We start from the raw sequence: 27,264 nt of genomic DNA on the forward strand, positions 1-27,264 counted from the left end.
CTATCAGTGACAGAAAAAATCAAAACCACTTTCACATGCTGAAACATGCAATGAAACACAACTTTGCACTCAAATACATCTACACTCAGAACACAGATTTGTTTTGGAAGAATTTTTGACTGTTAGTACAATTTTGTACAAATTATTACATGCAAAGATAAAAACAGGAGATTTTTGGATCCTACAAAAGATAATTGAACCACAAGAGCTATCAGGTGTAAAATATATCTTAAAATCTAGAGCAGTGGGGGCGTGGCTTGGCGCGCACACAAAATGGACGCGTGATCGCGGCGCTCCTCTTACCTGGGCAACGGCTGAATAAAAAAGTTTATCATTGTGGCTTGTATTTCGGCGAAAAAGTGTGGAGGGAAGTGCGGGAGCATGGCGAGTACGAGGCAGAGTAAAAATGAAACCGGAGGAGCGGCGAAGAGGCAAAAGTCGGATCAAATTACTCTGTGTAAGGTTCCGCTTCCGGGGGATGAGTCGGAAGAGCTAAGTAAAGCCGAAGTTATGGGGGAATTAAGACAAATAAAACAAATGTTGAAAGAAAACGTTAACAGCATGGCGGAAATGAAGGAAGAAATATTGAATATACATAGGCAGATGGAAGTGACAAACAAAAGAACAACGGATCTGGAAGCTAAAATGGAGGTTTTGGAATGTGCAGAAAGAAGATGTAAAAATGACAGTTTGGAAATTAATCAATTGAAAAATCAGCTGGAAAATTATGAAAACCGTGGTAAAAGGAAAAATGTAAAACTTTTTGGAATACAAGAAAATTTGGAAGGAGGAAATGCCATACAGTTTTTAGAAAATTTAATACCTAAAATACTGCAGTTGGATTTCAAACAGCCTTTAGAAATAGAACGTGCACACAGAATTCCAACAAAGCGTGTGGAGAACCAAGGGAGACCAAGGCCACTGATATTCAAGATGTTAAGATACCAGCAAGCAATAGAAATTTTAAATGCTGCCAAGAAAGATAAAAATTTAAATTATAAAGGGTCCAAAATATGGTTTTTACCAGATTTTGCTAAAAATACAGCAAACATTAGGAAGAAATTCCTTGATCTGAGACCTCAATTAAAGGAAAAAGGATATAAATATGGGTTATATTACCCAGCAAAAATGAGGGTATCTTGTGGGGATAAATCTTTGTATTTTGTAGACCCGGAAAAGCTAAAGACCTTTCTTTCAAAATCAGAACCTATGTCATTTTAGCACAATGGGTGTTGAAATGAAGGGAAAAATATTAAGACTGGTTTGGTGGATATTGAACAAAAAGTTTAATATAAAGAACTATGGGACTTTGGTTTGTTGAAGAAAGAGGAATATGAAATAAAGAACAGGAAATAAAAATGGACAAGGGAAAAAGACAATAAAAGAATGTAAAGAAGAAAAAAGCAAGAAGGATGGACTGGAAAGTCATGAGACTGAACTTTAGGAGACTGAAGGATGGATGGCTGGAGTAAAGAGTGAATAGGAAGGAATAAAGGACTTGACTAATTAACAAAAGGAGAAAAGTGAAGAATGGACAAGACAATAAATAGATGTGAAGAAGAAGAAAGCAGAATGGATAGACTAAAAGGATATTAAATAAAATGACAATTGGCAGTCAAGAGTCTTAAGAGAGGATGGATGTAGCTAAGAAAAATATGAAAGTTCAGTTAATTTAATAAGTCAGTAAATGAAAAGTAATGAATGAAAGGACAAGAAGAAGAATATAGAATGGACTAATTATAGACAGAAAAGTTATATGACATTTAGATGCAAGTAAAGGAAAGGAAAATGAATAATATACAAGAAAGATACATAATAAGAATTTATTGGTAATTGAAGGAGATGACTAAAAGATCAAATGTAAAGATTGATTTTGTAATATTATAGTTTTAAAAGGATTGGATTTAATTTGGAAAAGAGGAAATATTTATAATTTTTTTTAAGTGAAAATTTTATTTTTCAGAATGAAATAAAAATATTTATATATAAATAGAAGATAAAAACTTATAAAATTGAAAACAATTTTTAAAGAAGTATATGAAGATATGGATATTTGCTTTTAGGTATTAAAAGGATGATAGGGGTTGATGGATTGGATAGTATGGGATATAGGAAAAATGATACTAATTTATTAAATATAGGTTTATGATAGAATATTGTTGTATGAAGTAAAATATTGGGGAAATGAATTCAAAGATTGGTGAGAATATAAAGATGCATTAATGGAATGTTAGGAATTAAATATGGTTATGTGACCAAAGGTTAAATAACAGATAGAGAAAGTAATTATTTTAAAATGGTAAAAAAAAATAAAAAAAGGTTTTATGATTAGAAGAGAGATATACTTAGATACATTGTGGAGGGTTAGTGAGTTTGTCTTAAGAAATGATAAAGGGGTTATTAATAAATATTGGTTGCCTGGGGGGAGGGGGAAAGTTGGGATTGCTGTTCAAATGTGTGTCCTTAAGCAGTCATTATATTGGGGGGGAGGGGTGGGAAGAAGATGGGCATTAAAGGTATTAATAGAATGATTAAGGAAAAGATTAATAAGGGATTGGGTACTTTAGGAGTAAAAATGTGTGCCTTTGGGAGAAGCTCTTAGAACATAAGAACATAAGAATTGCCATCTCCGGATCAGACCCATGGTCCATCGAGTCCGGCGATCCGCACACGCGGAGGCCCAGTCAGGTATACACCTGATTGTTCTAATCACCCATATCCCTCTATGCCTCTCATAAGGAGATGTGCATCTAATTTGCCTTTGAATCCTAGCACAGTGGATTCCTTAATAACCTCCTGTGGAAGAGCATTCCATGCGTCCACCACTCGCTGCGTAAAGCAGAACTTCCTGACATTTGTCCTGGACTTGTCACCCCTTAGCTTCAAACCATGTCCTCTTGTCCGTGTCACATTGGACAATGTAAATAATTTGTTTTTCTGCTCTATTTTATCGATGTCTTTCAGTATTTTGAACGTCTCTATCATGTCCCCTCGCAGCCTCCTCTTCTCAAGGGAGAACAATCCTAGTTTCTTGAGTCGTTCCTCATATTCCAATTTCTCCATACCTCTTATTAGTTTCGTTGCTCGTCTCTGCACCCTCTCCAGCAGTTTTATATCCTTCTTTAGGTTGGGAGACCAATGTTGTACACAGTATTCCAAGTGTGGTCTGACCATTGCTCTATAAAGCGGCATTATGACTTTCTCCGATCTACTCGTGATTCCTTTCTTTATCATGCCCAACATTCTGTTTGCTTTCTTTGCCGCTGCCGCACATTGTGCCGACGGCTTCAGGGTCCTATCTATCAGTACACCCAGGTCCTTTTCTTGTTCGCTCTTACCCAGAGTTGCTCCTGACATTCAATACTCGTGTTCCTTATTCTTACTACCTAAATGCATTACTTTGCATTTCTCCACGTTGAACTTCATCTGCCATTGCTCTGCCCATTTCTCTAGCTGATACAAGTCGCTCTGGAGTTCCTCGCTATCTTCCTGCGATCTGATTTCCCGGCATAGCTTTGTGTCGTCTGCAAACTTAATGATCTCACTGGATATTCCGCCTTCCAGGTCATTGATATATATATTAAATAGAATCGGCCCAAGTACCGAGCCCTGGGGCACACCACTAGTCACTTTCTCCCAGTCTGAGAACTTCCCATTTATGCCCACTCTCTGCTTCCTGTTTTCCAGCCATTTGCCTATCCACCTTTGTATATCTCCCTCTATTCCATGGCTTTGTAGTTTCCTGAGAAGTCTTTCATGCGGAACTATGTCGAATGCTTTCTGGAAGTCCAAATAAATTATGTCCACCGGCATTCCACTATCAATTTGCTTGTTCACGGTCTCAAAAAATTGAAGCAAATTCGTTAAACATGATTTCCCTTTCCTGAACCCATGTTGACTGGGTTTCAGCAAGTCGTGTGTATCTAAGTGCCGGACTATGCTATCCTTGATCAGTGCTTCAACCATCTTTCCAGGGACAGACGTAAGGCTCACTGGTCTGTAGTTGCCCGGTTCTCCTCTCGATCCTTTCTTGAAAATTGGCGTGACATTCGCTATCTTCCAGTCATCTGGTATCTGTCCAGTTCTGATTGTCAGATTGGTGAGTTTTTGCAATAACTCTCCGATTTCAATCTTCAATTCTTTTAAGACTCTCGGATGAATTCCATCCGGTCCAGGGGATTTGTCACTTTTAAGTTTGTCGATCTGGTAGTATATCTGGTCCAACTCCACTTCAACTGTGGTGAGGCTGTCTTCTATTACTCCATTAAACACTTTCATTGCCTCTGGTATTTTTGCAGTATCCTCCTCCGTAAAGACAGACGCAAAGAAGGAATTTAGTTTGTCCGCAATTTGTTTATCTTCCTTAATGTACCCTTTTCTTCCCTGGTCGTCCAGGGGTCCCACCGCCTCTTTTGCGGGGTTTTTCCCTTTCACGTATCTAAAGAAGGGCTTGAAGTTCTTGGCCTCTTGCGCTATTTTTTCTTCATAGTCCTTTTTGGCATCCCTCACCGCCTTGTGACATTTCTTCTGTTCGTCTTTATGTTTTTTCCATGCTTCGGTCGTTTTGATGTGTTTCCATTTTTTGAAAGAGTCCTTCTTTTCTTTTATGGCTTCCTTCACCTGTCTGGTAAGCCATGCCGGTTCTCCCTTACCTTTTGTTCTCCCTTCCTTGGAGATCCTCGGAATGTGTAGGTTTTGTGCTTCTGTGATAGTACTTTTCAGTAGGGACCATGCCTGGTCTACTGTTTCAATTTTATCCACCTTTTTCTTGAGTCGTTGTTTCACCATGGCTCTCATGCGATCGTATTTGCCCTTTTTAAAGTTAAAGGTTTTGGTTAAGGTTTTGGCACTTTTTCTATTCCCGATGTCAAGCTTAAAGATGATCACATTGTGATCGCTCGTCCCCAGCGGTACCGTAACTTCTACTTCTTTTGTCGGTCCCGTGAGGCCATTTAGCACCAAGTCCAGGGTGACGTTGCCTCTTGTCGGCTCTTTCACCATTTGTTCCAGGAAGCAATCCCCTAGCGCCTCCAGGAACTTGGCCTCCTTGCCGCAGTTGGAGGTTCCTAGTTTCCAGTCTATCCTCGGGAAATTGAAGTCTCCCAATATTATTACATTGCCCGTCTTGCATTCTCGTTTGATTTCCTCTATCATTTCTAAGTCAGTTTCATCCGCCTGTCCCGGGGGACGATAAAAAAGGCCAATTTTCGTGGCTGCACTGTTTTGTCCAGGAATCTTGACCCAGAGGGACTCTAGCTTCTCTTTCGTTTCCATCGTAGCCACTTCAACAGATTCTATTCCTTCCTGCACATATAGGGCAATACCTCCACCTTTCTGCCCTACTCGATCTCTTCTATATAGTTTGTATCCCTGAAGTACTGTGTCCCATTTGTTTTCTTCATTCCACCATGTTTCTGTTATGCCAATGATTTCCAACTTATCATTTCTTGCTATTGTCTCTAGTTCCCCCATTTTGTTTCCTAGACTTCTAGCATTCGTATACATACATTTGAGTTCTCTTCGAGTTACTTTTATGGACTTTCTACTCTTTGCTGTCCTTACTGTTACTTTCACGGTATCCTTAACCGCTCCAGTGTTGTTTCCCTTGTTTGTTGTGCGGTCTTCCTCTCCTATGTCTGAGTTGTCCCTTTCTGCCTTGTCTTCCTTATTTGCTGTGAGATCGTCCTCTCCTGTGTATGAGTAGTAGCCCATTGTTCCTACATCGGGGCATCCTGTCGTCCGTGCCATCGACTGGTGGTCGACTGTCGGCTTTCCCCTATTTATTAGTTTAAAGCCTTCTCGATGGCCCTCTTCAAGTTGCCTGCCAATACTCTCGCTCCTTCCTTGTTGAGGTGTAGTCCGTCCTTTCTATAGTACTTGCTTTTCCCCCAGAACGCCGTCCAGTTGCGCACGAAGTCGAAGCCTTCTTCTTCACACCATCGTCTCATCCAGGCGTTAATAGCTTGCAATTCCCCTTGTCTCTTTCCATCCGCTCTTGGTACTGGGAGGATCTCGGAGAAGGCCACCTTCACCTCCCTGATCTTCAGCTGTCTTCCAAGTGAGCGGAGCTGGCCCTTCATCTCTTCCCTGTCATACTTCCGTCCGCTTACATCATTTGTTCCCACGTGGATGAGCACAGCAGTATCCTCTCCCCCTGCACTGTCTATGATCCTGGAGATCCTGTTGGCCACATCCTTCACTCTTTAGATCTTAAATATGAAAGAAGGGAAGAAGAGGATTATGATGAGGAGTTTAAAATATATTATGTCTTTTAAGATATTTTCTATTAATGTCAATGGCCTGAATCATGTAATCAAAAGGAAAAAGGTATTATCATTTTTTAAAAAGCAAAATGCGGATGTTTATTGTTTGCAGGAGACTCATCTGAATATAAAGGAATCACAGAAACTAGTGGGTGGGTGGGTGAAGGAATGTTTTTTTGCTCCAGCAGCAGGTAAAAAAGCAGGGGTAGCAGTTCTTATAAATAAAAAGTGTATGGCTAATAAGGTAGTAAATTCAGATCCACATGGAAGATGGTTACATGTTGATATGAGTATGGGAAATAATATCCTGACGTTGTTCAATATATATGCCCCTAATTCGAATCAATCAGAATTTTTAAAAAAGTTGAAGAGTATGTGGTTACCACTGGCTGCTTCTAATTTAGTGGTGGCTGGAGATTTTAATGCTGTAATGGATCCATTAATGGATAAAAAACCAGGTAAAAGTATAAAATCTTTAGGTTTAGATAATTTGGTTCAATCATGTGATTTGAAGGATATATGGCGTATTCTTCATTTTAATGATCAGGAATTTTCATTTTGTTTACAGGTTTATAAATCATTTTCAAGAATAGATTATATTTTTATTTCATCACATAAGGTGCAACAAGTGATTAAGGCTTCCATTGATCCCATTATTATTTCGGATCATGCGGGAGTATGGATAGAATTACATTTAGATCAATTAGAGAATAGAAGACCTCTTTGGAGATTTGATAATGCATTGCTTGTGGATGACAAATTTTTGGAAAATTTTAAAACACAAATTAGTGATTTCTTTCAAATTAATTTAGTGGAGGATACATCTATTGAAAATGTATGGGACGCATTTAAAGCGACTATGAGAGGTCATATTATATCTTATTCGGCTTTTGTTAGGAAACAGATTAAAATGCAGTATATAGAGTTAGAAAAAGAAATTAAAGTACTAGAAACTAAATTGGTAAGTAAATGGGAACATGAGGTATTACAAGCTCTTTTGAAAGCAAAAGGTAAATATAATGAATTAGCTTCAAAAATGATAAGAAGAGATTTGTTTTCCAAACAGACAATGTATTATGGAAATTCTAATAAGGCGGGAAGATTATTGGCGAATTATCTTAAAGCAAAAAAAAGAAGAACTAACATTAATGGGATAAAAGATGATAATGGTATAATAACAAATCAAACGGATATAATTTTAAAACAATTTCTAAAATTTTATAAGGACCTGTATTCTTCCAAGCCTTATTTGGAGAGGCAAGAAGATGGTAAAAATTTTTTAGATTAATTAATGGACCTAAGGTTCCTGATCATATAAAACAGAGTTTAGATGAACCTATATCATTAAAAGAATTAGAAACAGCATTGAGATCTCTTAGAGTTGGATCCGCTCCAGGTGGTGATGGTTATACAGTAGAATTTTATAAAACATTTCAAAATGTCCTTTCCCCATATTTACTAAATTTATATCAGACACAACTTGTAAAAGGTGATATTAAAGGTACTATGGCTGAATCAGTAGTAATTGTTTTGCCTAAGCCAAATAAAGATCCTACTTTGGTTTCGAACTACAGGCCTATATCTTTAATAAATGTGGATAATAAACTTTTGGCGAAAATTTTGGCTTTGAGATTAGCCAAAGCTCTCCCACATATTATAGACACGCATCAGACTGGTTTTGTTGCTAAAAGGCATTCCTCTAATAACTCTAGATTATTGTTTCATATGTTAAATTTATCAAAAAAAATGGATGAACCGGCTTTTACAGTTTCATTGGATGCAGAAAAAGAAAAAGCGTTTGATAGGGTAGAATGGAATTTTATGTATCAGGCTTTAGAATGGTTTGGTATAGGTTCTGGATTTATACAAATGGTAAAAACATTGTATAGCTTCCTGATTGCAAGATTAACAATATGTTATCTGAAGGTTTTAAATTGCAGAGGGGAGTTAGACAAGGTTGTCCTTTATCTCCTTTGTTATTTGATGTTGTATTAGAACCCTTATTGTTAGCAATACAGCAAGCAAGGGGGATACAGGATATTCCATATTCTGATATGGAATATAAAATTTCAGCATATGCGGATGATATTTTACTTTATTTGAGAAATCCAGAGTCTACCTTATCTTGTCTATTGGAATTAATTGATATGTTTGGTAAATTTTCAGGATATAAAATTAACTGGAGTAAGTCTGAACTTATACCTTTAAATGTTCATTGTGTAAAAGGACTATTTGACGCTTTTCCGTTCATATGGAAGGAAGAAGGATTTAAATATCTTGGCATTCAAGTTAAAAATACAATTGAAGATACAGTAAAAGATAATGAAAAATTTGTATTAAAAAGAGTTACGGAGTTGTGTGAGCAATGGAATCCTTTACATCTCTCATGGTGGGGGAGAGTTCAAACTATTAAAATGATGATGTTGCCTGTAGTTTGCTACCAAATGAGTATGATACCTATTTATTTTCAGGGGTCCTTTTATAAAAAGCTTAATAGCATTTTAACGAAATTTCTTTGGCTTGGTAAAATACCTAGTATAGCTTTAGTAACTTTGCAAAACTCAATTAAGGAGGGAGGGGTAAATTTTCCAAATTTTTATAGGTACCATCAAGCCTATATTTTACGTCAGGGTATGTATTGGATCCTCCCAGAACTTATAGATAATGCACCGGATTGGTTATATTTGGAATGGCGCCTTATGTTTCCCCTAAATTTAGTTCATCTTCCAAGTATCAACATGCCTAGAAGATACAGGGAAAATAAGATATTAATGGATACTTGGAAAACGTTGAGGTTTATTAGTAAATTAACACCTATCCCAATAAACAAGTCAACAAATCAGTCTTTATGGATAAACTCCAAGATTAAAATAGGCGGAGCTCAAATCCTTTGGAAGAACTGGATTATTGCAGGCATTCGGTCTCTAAATGATGTTATTTCAGAAGGTAAACTGCTGGAATTTTCACAATTGCAACATAGATTTGGTCTTAGTAAAACACAAAGTTTTAAATGGTTGCAATTGAAGCAGGCCATTCAGGTTGGGTTCCCTGAATGGAAAACATTGAATAATCAATATAGTTTAGAGTTCTTATGTTTCCAAGCAGACTTCCTAGGACATCAAGCCGCATTGTGGTATAAATGAATATCTGGATATTTGAATAAAAAACAAAAAAATGGTCTAAGAGACATTTGGAGCATTGAGATTAAGCACCAAATTACTGCATCTCAATGGCCACTAATTTGGTCTTGGAGAATGAGATGTACAGTGTCAGCATCTATGAGACAAACTTGGTTATTTTTGTTACATAGAGTGTTTTGGACCCCTACACGTTTGCAAAAATTAGACAGTTCTAAGTCCAATAAATGCTGGCATTGTAATCTGGAACCTGGGACATTGGATCATTTACTGTATCATTGTCCCCACATTAAAAGTTTTTGGAATGCAATTTGGCCACAAATTAATAAATTGATGGAAAATCATGTAGCACTATCATATGATACCGTGTTATTTGGAATGATGATGAGGAAAAAAAGTCAAATTTCACCAGAAAATAACAAGCTTTTATTAGTCATGACAGGGGTTGCCATTCAGCATATAACCAACAACTGGAAGAATTATAGTAACCTTAATTATACATTTTGGTGGAATACAATTTGTCATATATTCAAAATGGAAAGAGCAATAGCAATACAAAGAAGGACATTTATAAAAATATGGGGGCCATTGACAAAATATTATAGTGAATGAATAGTAGGATTTCTCTTCTTCTTTTTTTTTTTCGTTGTCTTCTTTATGGCACATATGTAGGGGTGGGTAATGAAAATAATTTTACATAACATGTTATAATATGGTATATAATATATATAATGTGATTGGAAAGTACTTGAAGGGGGGGTGGGGGAGGGGATAAAATATGCTTGAAATTTTATGTAGTAGATATAAAATGATATTGTGTATTCATTAGTTGTAATTCAATATTTTGTGCACTTGATGTAAAATATGAAAATGAATAAAGAATTAAAAAAAAAAAAAATCTAGAGCAGTGGTTTCTGAGGTCCTTTTTCCTCAATAAAATAGAATTACTGTAGGGTACATCCCAACCTACAGTCCCCTGACTTTCACAGCCTGGATACTGAGAGCCTAGAATCTGCCACCTTGAACCTGCTGGAAGGTGTTTCCAGGGTCTTGCTGGCTTTTAGGAAAGATTCCACTAAGTGGAGTTATTCCTTTAACTGGAGGAGATGTGCTGTCTTGTGTGAAAGTAAAGCTCTACATCTTCTCTCTTGCCCTACACAAAAACTGCTTGAGTACCTCCTGAGTCTGGGTTGAAAACCAACTCACCTCAGTGCGATCAGAGCTTTTTCATCATCTTGTGGGAGATGAACCTATCTGTTGTTTACTTCATGCGATGTTTGCTGTTGATAAAGCTATCCATCAAACCTCCTCTGTATCTTGGGACTTCGATGATGTAATCACCCAGCTGATGAAAGATACTTTTGTGCTACTTGATTCCTGTTATCTGAAGTACCGGAACCAAAAGGTCTGATTTTTGGTGGCAGTGAACTTCAGGCTGTAGTAGCGGACCCACCTTATATGAAGTTTCATCATAACAAAGTAGTTCTCCACACTCACCTAAGTTCCTTCCTAAGGTGGTGTTTAAGTTCCATCTTAGCAAGTCAGTTGTTCTGCCAACATTCTTCCCCAAACCACATGGCCATTCTAGCAAAAGTGTGCTTCACACCCTGGACTGCAAGCAAGCCTTAACCTTCTATCTGGAGCGGACTAAAGCCTATGGACAGTCCACCTAGGTTTTTGTTTCTTTTGATCCCTCATAAATCTACTGCATTTTATTTGAAGGGGTGCATTAAACATGTGGCTAAAGGTGAGCTGGTTGATATTGTGTATTTGGATTTTCAAAAGACAAAGTACCTCATGAAAGACTTTTGAGGAAATTAGAAAGTCGTAGGACAGGAGGTAATGTCCTATTATGGATTAAGAACTGGTTGAAAGACAGAAAACAAGTAGGCTTAAATGGTCAATATTTTCAATGGAGAAGGGTAAAACAGTGGGGTTCACGCAACAATATCTTTCTCAGAATAGGAATGGATTTTTCACTTGCATTCGGAAGAACCTGATGGATTAAATCAAACGATCAAGTTGCATTTGTTTTTTTAAACATATTGCCAGGGGACTAGAAAGCTTTTACCCTGACAATTACTGATTCTGAACTATGAGTTTTGATTTAGCGCGTAGTGAGGCTCCCAACTCACTTGTCAGCTGACAACGTAAGCGACGTCCGACGTCATTTAACAGGAAGCAGTTTCAGCTGGGGCCATCTCTGCCACAGTGAGCGTGAAAGACTGAACGCCCCAGTAAGTTACAGCATTTGGAGAATGTCTTTCTGCCTTACAATACATTTCCTGCCACTTTCTCTTTATTTTTGTAGATCACTGGTCCGGAGCCCTGACGCAGCTTGTGGGCAAAACGACAGCTAGCTTGGCGTCGGCGAAAGGACTGGCGGGGATGCAGAAACATTCAATGATTACCAACTTTCTACCCTGCCCTGCAGTTAAAGCTAAGCTGTTTTGATTTCTTTGTTTTTGATTATTGTGAATTGAAAAACATTTGATTTGACCGGGAGGAAGGGGGAGCAAGAGCTGATGAAGTGAATTCCCTTTCCAGGGCGATTGTTAAGAACATAACATAAGAACATAAGACTTGCCGCTGCTGAGTCAGACCAGTGGTCCATCCTGCCCAGCAGTCCGCTCACATGGCGGGCCCCAGGTCAAAGACCAGTGCTCTAAATGAGTCCAGGCTCACCTGCGTATGTCCCAGTTCAGCAGGAACTTGTCCAGCTTAGTCTTGAAACCCTGAAGGGTGTGTTCCCCTACAACAGACTCCGGAAGAGCGTTAACAGCTCTCCACCACTCTCTGGGTGAAGATGAACTTCCTTACGTTTGTACGGAATCTATCCCCTTTCAACTTTAGAGAGTGCCCTCTCGTTCTCCCTACCTTAGAGAGTGTGAACAGTCTGTCTTTATCTACTAAGTCTATTCCCTTCAGTATTTTGAATGTTTCGATCATGTCTCCTCTCAGTCTCCTCTTTTCAAGGGAGAAGAGGCCCAGTTTTTCCAATCTCTCACTATACAGCAACTCCTCTAGCCCCTTAACCATTGTAATCACTCTTCTCTGGACACTTTCGAGTAGTACCGTGCCCTTCTTCATGTATAGCGACTAGTGCTGGACGCAGTACTCCAGGTGAGGGCGCACCATGGCCCGGTACAGCGGCATGATAACCTTCTCCGATCTGTTCGTGATCCCCTTCTTTATCATTCCTAGCATTCTGTTTGCCCTTTTTGCCGCCGCAGCACATTGTGCAGACGACTTCATTGACTTGTCGATCAGAACTCCCAAGTTCCTTTCCTGGGAGGTCTCTCCAAGTACCGCCCCGGACATCCTGTATTCGTGCATGAGATTTTTGTTACCGATATGCATCACTTTGCACTTATCCACGTTGAACCTCATTTGCCATGTCGATGCCCATTTCTCAAGCTTGATTATGTCACTTTGTAGATCTTCACAATCCCCCTGTGTCTTCACTACTCTGAATCAAGTTTCAAGTTTATTAGGATTTTATATACCGCCTATCAAGCTTATCTAAGCGGTTTTACAATCAGGTACTCAAGCATTTTCCCTATCTGTCCCGGTGGGCTCACAATTTATCTAACGTACCTGGGGCTATGGAGGATTAAGTGACTTGCCCAGGGTCACAAGGAGCAGCTTGGGATTTGAACTCACAGCCCCAGGGTGCAGAGGCTGTAGCTTCAACCACCGCGCCACACACTCCACAACTTCGTATTGTCCGCAAATTTAATCACTAGGCCAGTGGAAGGCGCCAGAAATGTACCCGGGACCCCTGAAGCCAGCCAGCCCCCCACCACCACCTCCAAATGTCTGCTGCAGGAGAAGTGCTCAATTCCTTCTGCCGCCAACCCGCTGACACATCCTCTGGCAGGAGGGATGCCCAGTTCCTCTTGCCAGAACCCCTTCCCCGTAAAGACCGCTGCAGAAGGGTTGCCCAGTCCCTCCTGCCAGAACCCCACTCCCCCCACCCATAAAGACCGTGGCAGAAGGGATGCCCAGTCCCTCCTGCAGGAACACCCCCCCTCCCTATCATACAGACCGCAGCAGGAGGGTTGCCCAATCCCTCCTGTGGAACCCCCCTCCCCCACCGAAAGTTTGCTTCCACCCCACCCCTGCTTAGGTGGCTTCTGAGAATGGGTGCCCTATACTGAATGCAGGCCCTAGTGTCTGAATGAGCTGCCTCAGCCACTGAGGCTGATGCTTCCAATACTAATGTCGATAGACTGGACTTGGAAATCAAAAATATTTTTATGCCGAATTTCACTGGCTTCCCTTTTGCACATACAAACAGAGGACAGAGGAATAAGCATCATGGTCTGGTACCAAGCACTAGAAACACCAGTAATGTGGATCATTTCAGAGATGAACTGAATACACTGGGATCAGCACTTAAAGCCACTGGGAACTTTTAGGGACGTGGAAAGAAAAACAGCTGATGCCAAATCAAACTGCTTAATGGTGAGGGTGAAAAAAGGCCATTCACTCTCAAAAAAACATTAATGCAACCCAGCTAGAGCTTGGCCTATGGGGGCCCACACAGTTGAAAGAGACTAGGGACACTAAGAGAAGCAAAAAGAAAATAATAAAGGACAAAAAAGAAACCATCGGTGAAAGCACTAAGACAAAAGAGAAACTAAACCCACGGAGGAGAGATCAAAACTATGACCTCTCTTCTCCACACTCGCACATTAGACAGGAAGGAACCTGTGCTTGTGCAATGAGATGCTGCCAAAGGCCTCTTAAACAGAGAGCACTGGGCAGTGTCCATATCGGGCTGTATTGGATGACATCACCGAGTCATGAGATGATTTGGTCCACTTGTCCTCAGAGAATAAGTAGCTCATTTTATAGGATTATTTTGTTGCACTTCTACTTCTCATAAGACAAGGTAACAGCTAATCCTACATCTACTAGGGTCCTTAGAACAGAACTTCCAATTCAGCAAGTACAAGTAGGAACTGACCAGCCAGGAATGTGAGTGGTGATAACAAAATTTACTTCGACATGTTTATCTTTAGAAGGTTTTAATTAATTAATTCAAAAGAGTTCATTAGAAGTATACTAGAGCCCTCTGGTGGAATGTAACACTTGCTGCTCAAATGAGCAGCACAGCAGCAGTTCCCTCTGTTCCAGTAGTCTCAAACTTTGCAGGGCCACATTTTGGATTTGTAGGTACTTGGAGGGCCTCAGAAAAAAATAGTTAATGTCTTATTAAAGAAATGACAATTTTGCATTAACTAAAACTCTTTATAGTTTATAAATCTTTCCTTTTGGCTAAGTCTTAATATTCTTGTAATTTATAGCTAAAGAGACATATGATCAAGAAACTGTTTTATTTTACTTTTGTGATTATAATATACATACTGAGGGCCTCAAAATAGTACCTGGCGGGCCACGAGTTTGAGACCACTGCTCTATTCTATCTCTATTCTATCTATTCAAGCTTCACTCAGCAGAATTAAGTGCAATATTAGGTGCAACTGAGAGTTTAGGATGTGCAGAAATAATGAGGTAGCAATCCAGAGGTGTGTGACCATTGGAGATTATTACTTTAAACCCCTCACCTGTAAGATTTTTTAATATCATCTGAAGTGGCGTTCTTGTCCAGTCCTAAAACATGGTATAAAGATTCCCCGGAGGTGGATAGGGAGCGCTGCCTCTGGTCTGTCATCATCAACTAATCAGAAAGAAAGCAGATAAGAATGTGTCTACTGGGCTAATGTCTGTCCTGACGCTCACACCCCCATACAAAAGCTTCTCACAAAGTTGGGAGCCGTGCCATGTCACACTGCTTCTAAATAAACGCTGGGTACAAGATGTTTTTGTGCTCTCTGTATCTGGGGGTCACACACACACCATTCCTCCCCTCCTACCTCCCCCCCTCCCATTATTTGCATGTTTGATTAACAGCTTGTTCTGAAGAAAATGAACACTGGGCTAGATTCACTAACCTGCCCGATCGTGATCGATCTATGTCCAATCCAGGAAAGTCCGATGGATTCAGAAAGCAGTAATATTATAAATGGGGGTGATCGGAGCAACGCCCCCAATCGCTAACACGGATCGCTAGTGTGCAATCTTGATGCATGCGCAGACCATCTGCTTTCCCTGTAGATGGTCTGCGCATACGTTTGGTGTTTGTTTTTAGCTGTTGGATTTTTTGGGATTTTTTTTGCAAGCCCATGGTTTTAACCCGCTTTAAGCCTGCGGGTTAAAACCACGGGCTTGCACTGCGGGGAAGGGCAGGAGAGTCGGGGCTGAGAGCAGGAGATTGGGGCAGAGAAGCAGGGCAGAAAGCAGGGCGGCAGGCAGGAGAATCAGGGCAGAGAGCAGGGCGGCCAGAGCAGGAGAATTGGAGCAGAGAGCAGGGCAGCCAGAGCAGGAGAATCGGGGCAGAGAGCAGGGCAGCCAGAGCAGGAGAATCGGGGCAGAGAGCAGGGCAGCCAGAGCAGGAGAATTGGGGCAGAGAGCAGGGCAGCCAGAGCAGGAGAATTGGGGCAGAGAGCAGGGCAGCCAGAGCAGGAGAATTGGGGCAGAGAGCAGGGCAGCCAGAGCAGGAGAATTGGGGCAGAGAGCAGGGCAGCCAGAGCAGGAGAATTGGGGCAGAGAGCAGGGCAGCCAGAGCAGGAGAATTGGAGCAGAGAGCAGGGCAGCCAGAGCAGGAGAATTGGGGCAGAGAGCAGGGAGGCCAGAGCAGGAGAATCGGGGCAGAGAGCAGGGCAGCCAGAGCAGAAGAATTGGAGCAGAGAGCAGGGCAGCCAGAGCAGGAGAATTGGGGCGGAGAGCAGGGAGGCCAGAGCAGGAGAATTGGAGCAGAGAGCAGGGCAGCCAGAGCAGGAGAATTGGAGCAGAGAGCAGGGCGGCCAGAGCAGGAGAATTGGAGCAGAGAGCAGGGCAGCCAGAGCAGGAGAATTGGAGCAGAGAGCAGGGCGGCCAGAGCAGGAGAATTGGAGCAGAGAGCAGGGCAGCCAGAGCAGGAGAATTGGGGCAGAGAGCAAGGAGGCCAGAGCAGGAGAATCGGGGCAGAGAGCAGGGCAGCCAGAGCAGGAGAATTGGAGCAGAGAGCAGGGCAGCCAGAGCAGGAGAATTGGGGCAGAGAGCAGGGAGACCAGAGCAGGAGAATCGGGGCAGAGAGCAGGGCAGCCAGAGCAGGAGAATTGGAGCAGAGAGCAGGGCAGCCAGAGCAGGAGAATTGGGGCAGAGAGCAGGGAGGCCAGAGCAGGAGAATTGGAGCAGGAGAATTGGAGCAGAGAGCAGGGCAGCCAGAGCAGGAAAATTGGAGCAGAGAGCAGGGCAGCCAGAGCAGGAGAATTGGGGCAGAGAGCAAGGAGGCCAGAGCAGGAGAATCGGGGCAGAGAGCAGGGCGGCCAGAGCAGGAGAATTGGAGCAGAGAGCAGGGCAGCCAGAGCAGGAGAATTGGGGCAGAGAGCAGGGAGGCCAGAGCAGGAGAATCGGGGCAGAGAGCAGGGAGGCCAGAGCAGGAGAATCGGGGCAGAGAGCAGGGCAGCCAGAGCAGGAGAATTGGGGCAGAGAGCAGGGAGGCCAGAGCAGGAGAATCGGGGCAGAGAGCAGGGCAGCCAGAGCAGGAGAATTGGAGCAGAGAGCAGGGCAGCCAGAGCAGGAGAATTGGGGCAGAGAGCAGGGAGGCCAGAGCAGGAGAATTGGAGCAGAGAGCAGGGCAGCCAGAGCAGGAGAATTGGAGCAGAGAGCAGGGCGGCCAGAGCAGGAGAATTGGAGCAGAGAGCAGGGCAGCCAGAGCAGGAGAATTGGAGCAGAGAGCAGGGAGGCCAGAGCAGGAGAATTGGAGCAGAGAGCAGGGCAGCCAGAGCAGGAGAATTGGGGCAGAGAGCAGGGAGGCCAGAGCAGGAGAATTGGAGCAGAGAGCAGGGCAGCCAGAGGAGAATTGGGGCAGGGAGGCCAGAGCAGGAGAATCGGGGCAGAGAGCAGGGCAGCCAGAGCAGGAGAATTGGAGCAGAGAGCAGGGCAGCCAGAGCAGGAGAATCGGGGAAGAGAGCAGGGAGGCCAGAGCAGGAGAATCGGGGCAGAGAGCAGGGCAGCCAGAGCAGGAGAATTGGAGCAGAGAGCAGGGCAGCCAGAGCAGGAGAATCAGGACAGAGAGCAGGATTTTAGCACAAGCGACTGGTCCTCACCAGTCGCTTGTTTTTTGATTGGCCAGCCAGTCGGAAAGTGTATCCAAGTGGGATCTCTACGTGGGTCGAGCAGCACTCTGACTTAATGGGGTGGGACAGTAGAGTGGGCAGACTTGATGGGCTGTAGCCCTTTTCTGCCGTCATCTTTCTATGTTTTTCTATGATTCCATTATCACCTGCATAAACGCTGAAGACTTCAATACCCTGCGCACAATCAAGTCCTCTTCAAGATCAGAGGCCTCCACCAGATCTGGATCAGGTCCTCCCCCCTCTAGGGCTAAAGCAGCATCTCCTGCTACAGAGGACCCTGACTGGGAATGTAAAGGCATTGAAAGAAAGCCCTCTCCAGCCCAGTCTTCCTCAGACTGTACTTCCCTGTCTCGTGCAAGGCACTGTTGCTGTGGAATTGTGCTTGGTGGGGGGGGGGGAGAAACACTTAGTACCAGCATGGCCATGATCCCCGAGGGTTTCATGCGACCCTTATTAATCCTGTAAGCTTCAAACATCATACTGATGAATTCAGTCCAGATGGCCCTTGCCGACACTCACAAGCTCCTTTCTGGGTTTTGTGGCAGTGCTTCTCCCCGGCTCAAACCTGGACTTCTTTTCTGGCCCTTGTACCATTTTGGAACTAACACTACCCAAGGAACTAGAGAAGGCTAACACAGTGGCTCCCGCCCCCTCTTCACACTCTGTGCAGCACACGGGACATGGACAGCTCAGTCACCAATCGCAAATTTGGCATAAATCCACAGTATCCTGGTCAGAGGAGTCCATAACACCTATTTTAAAGCAAAATCAAGGTGCTGTGAGGCAGACAGAGGCTTTTATTTTCAAATTTAGAAATCCAAGATGGGTACCTCGACAGCAATTTTAGTGCCAAGAACAGCCCAAGGGAGCTATACTGTGTCCAAAAACTAGTGAATTTGGAGATTTTAAAGGTGGGGGAACCTGACTCTAAACTTCTGAAACTCCCCCCCCCCCAAAAAAAAAAAAGATTTTTAAAGACTTCCTCCCTCCACCCCTATTTTGGTATCCAGGCTGTTAGCTTGTTACCCACTGTGCCGTGTTGTGTGCTTAGAGCTGCAAACAGCTTACTGGGAGAACTGCTTCAACAAGCCTGGAATTCAGACTGCATCTCAGGCACAACGAACTGGCTGGAGACCTCAACCCCTACCAGACCTCGCACATGCAAACAGGGGGAGGAAGCAGTTGCCCTCAATCCTGGAAAAACTGCCAAGGAGCTACTCAGCCTGCACTCAAACCCATTGTGGACGAACCTGGAGCTCCCAAGGGATCAGTCCCAGGGCCCTGAATTCTTAGTGCAGGCTGTCCAAGTGGGTGCACTGCAAAGAAGTCTGCTCCTTGAAGCAGATCCTCAACCTCAGAGTCTGCGCCCTCCCGCAGTAAGAGATGTCCCAAGACTGGGATCCTCTGCAGCAGTGAAAAGCTTTGCAATGGTCAACCCCCACTTCCCCCCCCCCAAAAAAAAAAAATTTAACTGAAAAATAAACATGAGCAAAAAAGACTGGCTCCTACCATCTTGCTTGTAGAGAGACAACTGAGGAATTGGAGGTCAATCCAAAGGGTTGAGAGCAAAAGAATGCTAATGAGGGTCAAGAATTCTCACGAGAAGGGATTGACTACTCAAGGGTACTAAAGTCAGTGATCGTCGCTAAACCAGTTTGATTGCTTTAGCAACGATTGCATTTGTTGACCCTGTGCACAAAATGGATCATCACGTGTTTTCCCCTCGATCGCCCATTTTCCGATCTGACCATGCAAATTAGCTATTTAATATTAAAACCCCCATGCAAATTACCTGAGTTATTGATGCACTAACATTTGCTTGGCGATGCACAAAAAAAGCAACTGATCAACACCAGTTACTTACCTTTCTTACCGGCACATTTTTAAAATGGACACAGATGCTGTGCATGTGTTACACATGTACAATATTGCCTAATTAATCCCCCCTCTGACGAACCCCCCCCCCGACGAACTAGCACCAGGGACCGACCCCTCCCCCCTGCGAAAATTGGCAGGAAGGATGTCCCCGCACAAGACAAAATTGGCAAGAGCCAGACTCCAGAATTACATTAATATAACATCAAATGTTCAATTAACCTATAACATATTTCTTAAAAATAAAAATCTTTACTTCCTTAAACATTTTTAAAATTATGTATAATTTTAATACGACTCCAAAGATCTTGCCAAAATTTTACTGTCTGTAAAGTGGACTGAAAAAGTTGAAAATATTGTATCCCTCTCACTTCTGGAAACAAAGCTTACAATCAATCAAGACAGATAAACAGGATGTTAGGGTAGGGGTTACAATTAGCAGGAGGAGATAGTTAAACCAGTGTTTCTCAACACGAGGTTTGCATACCCCTAGGGGTACATGGCGCTGGCGCTGTATGACTCCCAACTTCCTTCTGCCATCGTGTATATACAGCGCCAGCGCTGTTTGTCTCCCTCCCTCCTGCCATCGCATATATACAGCGCCAGAACTGTATGTCTCCCTTCCTCCTGCCATTGCGTATCTCCCACCTTCGTCTTCTCTCCCCAGCCTCCCCTTCCCCTCGAACAGCAGCAGCTCACTGTGTGACCTTTGCTAGGCCAGCCTGCCTCTGACGAAATAGTAAGTTGCATCATTGGAGGCGAGCAAGACTAGCAAAGGCCCCAAGGTTGCCTGATAGAATCGCTGGCTCAGCAGTACCTCTCCTCTCCCTAGCGGCAGCTCACTGCGTGCTTTTAACTTCCCCAAGCAGCTGCCGCTAGCGTTAGTTCAGCCGTGGTTCCTCTCCTTCCCCCGAACAGCAGCAGCTCACTGTGTGACCTTTGCTAGGCCGGTTGGCCTCCAATGATGCAACTTCTTCTGAAAAAATAAATAAATGATAATTAAGATTTTCTCTGTGTACGGTGTGCTTTTTAAATTTTGTGGTGTATGAATAAGATTACATTGTGCATATATGAAAAAAATGGATAGAAGAAATTGCATTACAATTAGTACTATTATTATGGGGGAGGGGTCAAGGGCAGAGCTTGGGCAGGTCTGGGGAGGAGCTTGGGTCGGGGTACTCGGTTGATATTTGTTAGACTTAGGTAGTACTTGGCTTGAAGAAGTTGAGAAAGACTGGTCTAGAGCAGGGATCTCAAAGTCCCTCCTTGAGGGCCGCAATCCAGTCGGGTTTTCAGGATTTCCCCAATGAATATGCATTGAAAGCAGTGCATGCACACAGATCTCATGCATATTCATTGGGGAAATCCTGAAAACCCGACTGGATTGTGGCCCTTAAGGAGGGACTTTGAGATCCCTGGTCTAGAGTAATAAAAACCATTCGGAGCAGTTTGTGCTTGGTTTGGTCCTCTGTTTGCTGGGACATGACCTGGTATCAGTTCCACTGTTAATGCATCCAGCACTAACAGTTGGGAAAAGATCCATAGCTGAGCCAACAAACAGCTCCTCTGAAAATATTTAAGAAAACTAAAACATTGCCGAGTTAGTTCCAGCTTCCAGAGACAGGGACAGAACACTTTATGGCAGATTTTAACACAGACTTACTCTAAGAATATGCAGATGTGTTAATTAGTTTCCTGCATGCTTATTTCAGATGAGAAGCTGAGAAAGCACTGCACCTGATTAATACTGCTAAGAAATAGTTCTGCAGTTTAGTGATTCCCTATTGGCTTGAAAGATTTTCACCCTAAATGTTTCTGCTGGAATATTTTATGGATGTGCCATAGCAATTTCTTCCAGTTAAAACAGTGAATATATAGCAAAAAGTAAGCAGAATTATTCAAAATGCTCTAAGTGAAAAATGCTTTGTTTTCTTAACAATACTTCAGTCATGGTTTCAGGAGATAGAGACATTTCAAGACTACAACAGGAACTCAAGGCAGCCATTTTGATAGCGGCTCTGCACGGGGCAGGAGCATAGGAAGATCGATCCTGCCCCGCGTCACCGCTAGACCACCAGGGAAGGTCTGGGACGCAGGAGGGGGGCGGGGGTGGTCAGAGCTGGTCCTAAAAGTTATTTGTTGTTTTTTAATATTTGTGGGCCGGCTCTGCCCCTATTCCAGACAAATATTGAGGGGGAAGTGTAATCTAAAGTTTGCAGTATGCTTTCACCAAGATGAGCATGAGATTTGGGGAAAATGTTGGCAGAGCGAATGAGTAAGACAGAACTCATCATGACTTTAGGAAGAAACTTTGGGTGCATGCAGAGAACTACTCTGTAGTGATTAATTTTAAGGTGGATCAGCTACTAGAACCTGTAGCTCACTGATTCTGCGAGCTGAAGTGACTGCCACCAAAACCAGATCAAAAACTTCAGGTAGTAGGAATCAAGTGGCTCAAAAGATATCAGATGGGTGAGGACCATGTTGAGATCCCATGGCACAGTAGGAGATTTGATAGAGAGCTATGTCAATAACAAAACTCGCACAAAGCAAACTAGAGGCTGTACAGAGATAGACTTGCCCCCTACACAAGAATGGTAAGCACTAAATACACCGAGGTGAACCCTTAAAGATTTGGTGCAGGAAGTATTCAAGCAGTTTCTGTGTAGAACAAGCAAAAAGATCTAGGGCCTTGCCCTCACACTAGATGACAAACCTCTTCCACTTTTAAAATCTCTTAGTGGAAGTGGAGTCTTTTCTGGAAGTAAGCTAGGTCCTGGGGACACCCATAGGCAGGCCAAGAGATTCCATCTCTATGCTCTCAACAACCAGGATGTGAGGGCCAGAGACTAGAGGCTGGATGCAGAAGAGACCCCTCACTCTGCACAATGAGAGACAGTAAACACTCCAATCTTCACAGTTCTTCCGAGGATAAGCTCAGAAGAAGAGAGAACCAGATCTGCCTCAGCCAATAAGGATCATGGTTCCCCAATCTTGCTTGAGTTTCTGTAAGATCTTCTTATGAGATGTATAAAAGGATATGCATAGGATATGCAAGGATCAGCAAAAGAAAAAATTCAAAGAGCGTCCAAGATGATAACGGGGATGGAACTCCTCTTGTATGAGGAAAGACTAAAAATGTTAGGGCTCTTCAGCTTGGAAAAGAGAAGGCTGAGGGGAGATATGATTGAAGACTACAAGATCCTGAGTGGAGTAGAATGGGTACAAGTGGATCGATTTTTCACTCCGTCAAAAATTACAAAAACTAGGGGACACTCAATGAAACTTCAGGGAAATACTTTTAAACCATTAGGAGGAAATATTTTTTCACTCAAAGAATAGTTAAGATCTGGAACGCATTGCCAGAGATTGTGGTAAAAGCAAATAGCTTAGCTGGTTTTAAGAAAGGTTTGGACAAATTCCTGGAGGAAAAGTCCATAGTCTGTTATTAAGACATAGGGGAAGCCTCTGCTTACCCTGGATCAGTAGCATGGAATGTTGCTACTCTTTGGGTTTTGGCCACCATGAGAATGGGCTACTGGGCTTGATGGATCTGTCTCCCAATTTAGAAGGAAGGTATCTGATGCTAGTCTGCCATGTTAATCGATCCTACAACAGAACTACAGGATTTTGTTGTTGAGATGTGTGGCAAAAAGATCCACCGAGAGGGTGTCTCACTCTCGGAATATCTTTTGAACTACTCCCATGTTGAGAGATCCCTCATGAGGTTACAAAACCCTGCTGAGGCTGTTTTCCTTGCCTGCAAGATATGTGGCTCAAAGGAGCACTCCTGACAAAAGTGGTAGAAGCCTGTACCTCCCTGCTTGTTCACATAAAACATTGCAACCCGATTATCTATTTGAATTAGGACAATTTGGTTCTGTAGCTGATCTCAAAGAGCCTTTAGGGCTTTCCATATAGCCCTGAGATCCAGGAGGTTGATGTGAAGTTCTGTTTCCTGAGCTGACCATTTCCCCTAGATATGAAGCCCATCTGCATGGGCTCTACATTCCAGTCGGGGTACATCTACCATTAATACCTTCTGAGGAGATAGAATTTGGAATGGAAGTCCCAGCATCAGATTGGAACAGTCTACCAGAGATGAGATTAACTGAACCAGAATGTACGCAGGTAAGGCTAAACTCAATTAGGGCACTGGTCTTTGACGTACGGGCCGCCACAGGAGCGGACTGCTAGGCACGATGGACCACTGGTCTGACCCAGCAGCAGCAATTCTTATGTTCTTATCTGTGGGAATAAGGCTGACATCCACTAGATTCCCAGCAGCCCGAGACCATTGAGAAGCTAGGGTCTAGGAGAGAGCTACAGATTTTAAAGAAAAAATTTTTTTTTAAAGAAAATATAACATCTGAAGGGAAGGCACCACTATGCAGATCCCCAAGTACAGAATGGAGGATTAGGATCTTACCTTTGGTAATCTTCTTTCTGTTAATACACGGAGAAATCTGTACAATAAGTGTTCAATCTGTACCCAGAAACCAGGTCTTGTAGAAAGCCACAAACATTGTTTTCGGCTCCTCCCATACAGCAGAGGAACACAGAGCCCCCTACAGTTGATTCCAAAAGCAATTGAACATCACTGGAATAAAGCATACACAGAAGGGGGCATGGAGAACTACCCCACAAGTATAACACTATTCTGTCCTGCTCTGCAACACAAAAGAAAACAATTAATAAACAGGAAAAATGCAAAACATGCATGAACATGGCAGTAATAAGAACCAACTTGCTGCATGCAATGAGCATGAACCTGAAATTAGCCAACGGCTATGATATTGTCTCCTGGGCGAGGGCTGGGCGCCCAGGGGGTCTTTTCCAGTGGGCCTGTTGGTAGGTGCTTATTCTTTCGGCAGTGAGTGGTAGGACCTTTCGAATACTGTCCTGGAATGTGGGTGGTGTCACATCTCCTGTAAAGAGAACTAAACTGCTTCAACGTCTCCAACATCATAAAGCGGATTTGGCATGCCTGCAGGAAACCCGACTTACGGATGCAGAACATGCCAAACTACAAAGAGGGTGGGTGGGCCAAGTAATATCAGCTTCTTCACCTAATAAGAAAGCAGGCGTCGCACTTTTAATAAGGAAGGGGTTCCCAGGCCGGGTGGACCGTTTATATGGGGACAAAGATGGGAGAATTCTCTTGTGCAAACTTACAATGTCTGGTCAATCCTATCTTCTTATGGTAGTATATGCACCTAACCAATATGACCACAAATTCTTTTCCTCACTGGTGAGCCTTGATCTTAGGGACCAGACATCTCCACTGATATTATTGGGGGACTTAAATCAGGTGTTGGACCAAGATTTAGATAGAACGGGACCGGGTCCTTCACAACACCCTGGTATAACAAGGGGTATCCCCTTTCTCTGCGATACTTTAGATTTGACTGACCCGTGGCGCCTTTTGCATTCTACAGACCGAGATTTTACTCATCAATCGAGAGTGCATCTTACGTTTTCCAGAATAGATTATATATTGCTTTCCACGGCTTCCTTCTCCCAGGTACATTCTTCAGAGGTGGGTCCTCTCTCTGTATCAGATCATTGTCCCATTTGGGTGGATCTTTTACATGGTGATGGATTTCCTATCCAAGGGACTTGGAGATTTCCTTCCTATTTAATTAATAACTCGGACTTTACTCGGTATCTTACTTCAAAGTGGGAGGATTATGTCACTTAATTCTCAACATAAGGATACCCAGTTATTATTTTGGGAGGTGGCAAAGTATGTTCTTAGGGGAGACATTATTTCCTACGTCGTAGCCCAGAGAAAGAGACTCACTCAGGGGATTTTACACCTGGAACGGGATTATAGAACACTGAAGCGGGCACACATCGCACATCCCACTTCCCAGTCAAGGGAGGCCCTGACAGCGACACAAGCTGTCCTGAACACTCTTTTACATTAGCATACACAGCGCTATCTTTATTATTCTAGATTTCATTATTATTATAAATTTGGAAATAAATCTGGGAGATTGCTGGCGACCTTGACGAGACCTAGGCGGCCCAATCGCTATATCCCTCGCCTCCTCCTTAATTCGGGAGTGGAGGTGACCACTACACCTGCTATTGCAGATAGATTTCACAAATACTACGCTGCTTTCTATTCTGCAAAGGAAAACTTAGAGGGTCCTGAGGCTGATGATTATTTGACCGATGCGGGGGTACCACGGTTGTCCTCTCCAGATCACTTGCATTTGAATCGGCCTATACAGGGAAAGGAGCTTCAGAGGGTGGTTAAGCAACTCAAAAATTGTACTTCCCCGGGCCCGGATGAATTTTCCTCCGAGTTTTGCAAACTATTATTTCCTTCTCTCTGTCGTCCTTTAGTGGATTATTACACGGCGGCCCTGGAAGAGGGTGGGTTCCCTAAGGGAGCGAACCACGCACACATAACTTTAATCCCAAAACCGGGAAAACCGGAGGCCGATATTGAATCTTATCGCCCGATATCCCTTATTAATGTGGATATTAAGATCCTGAACAAAATTTTAGCCAATCAACTGGCATTATTATTGCCTAAATTGATTATCCCAGAACAAGTTGGCTTCATACAACATCGTCACTTGGTCCTGAATGTCTGTAGATTATTAACTACTAAGCAATGCGTGAAGGACACAGGCATTAAGGGGATATTGGTTGGCCTGGATGCCACTAAGGCTTTCGATCAAGTAAATTGGCAATATCTATTTCAAGTGCTCACTTATATGGGCTTTGATGGTTAGTTTTATGGGATGATTTGTTTGCTATACAAAGACCCTACAGCGTGTATCTTAGTGAATGGCGCCTGCACACTTCCATTTCAGATCAAAAGAGGAACTAGACAGGGTAGTCCGTTGACACCTCTTCTTTTCCTTCTTTATTAGACCCCTTTTTACGTACGCTTATGCTCGATGATGAGATACAGGGCTTACCTGAGGGTGCTTCACAGTTGCGAGTGCTGGCCTTTGCGGATGATCTCTTATTGACTTTAGGAGACCAGCAGAGATCCCTTACGCGAGCATTAGATTTACTGGATGAATATAGCATATACTCCGGCCTGGTGTTAAATAAACAAAAATCGATGGTTTTACCATTATCTCCTGAGATTCCGAATGTTTGGGAGGGTGTTTTTCCTCTTACTTGGGCCCCAAGCTGTTTGACTTATTTGGGTATCCTCATTTCTCTTGATCTTTCCCAATTCTACTCTTTAAATATTACTCCACTTTTGCAGGCCACTAAGCACAAATTGCAAAACTGGAGGGTGTACCCGCTTTCCTTGATGGGGAAGATTGCATTATATAACATGGTGTTGGTGCCTCAGTGGCTCTATATTTTTCAAATGTTACCTGTACTGTTATCTGTTAAGCATGACAAGGAAATTGGGAAAGATCTACAACTCTATTTGTGGAATGGGAAAAAAGCTAGGATGTCTTTGTCTCATATGGCTCAGAGGTGGTTTGGGCTTGCGTAGTATTAGACTCAGGCTTGCCAAATGAGACATCTTAATGACTGGTTTAGGGGGACTTGACATTTTTCAGCTACTAGTCAGGAACTCTCCCTTTGTGATTCTTACCACTTCAGCTAATTACTTCATGCTAAACATTTGCCTCCGAGGATATCATTGGCATGGGACCTTTTCTTACTACCTTTGAGACGATAATGGAGGATTTTTTGTCAGCATCTTCATATTTCTTACCACGTAACACCATACTTGCCATTGCTTGGAAGTGGAGATTTCCTCCCTGGACTGTCGCCAGAATCTTCCTCTGTATGGTCTCAAGCCTCTAATCGTTA

General features: G+C 43.0%; 1 protein-coding gene across 2 annotated transcripts in view; it reads right to left on the reverse strand.

The window, feature by feature from the left end:
* DNAJC5 (DnaJ heat shock protein family (Hsp40) member C5) overlaps positions 1-27,264 on the reverse strand; it is a 93,935-nt gene that overhangs the window by 39,948 nt on the left and 26,723 nt on the right. Inside the window, exons 2-3 of one of the 2 annotated variants that reach the window (XM_033914395.1) lie at positions 20,282-20,437; positions 14,974-15,086 (exon numbers count right to left, since the gene is read on the reverse strand). In XM_033914395.1, the coding sequence (XP_033770286.1) occupies positions 14,974-15,083 (110 nt within the window). In that variant the 5' untranslated portion in view covers positions 15,084-15,086; positions 20,282-20,437. Of the gene's footprint in view, positions 1-14,973; positions 15,087-20,281; positions 20,441-27,264 lie in introns of both variants that reach the window. The other variant, XM_033914394.1, reaches the window with a different exon arrangement.

The sequence above is a fragment of the Geotrypetes seraphini genome, chromosome 11, assembly GCF_902459505.1.
Source record: "Geotrypetes seraphini chromosome 11, aGeoSer1.1, whole genome shotgun sequence".
Taxonomy (NCBI): Eukaryota; Metazoa; Chordata; class Amphibia; order Gymnophiona; family Dermophiidae; genus Geotrypetes; species Geotrypetes seraphini.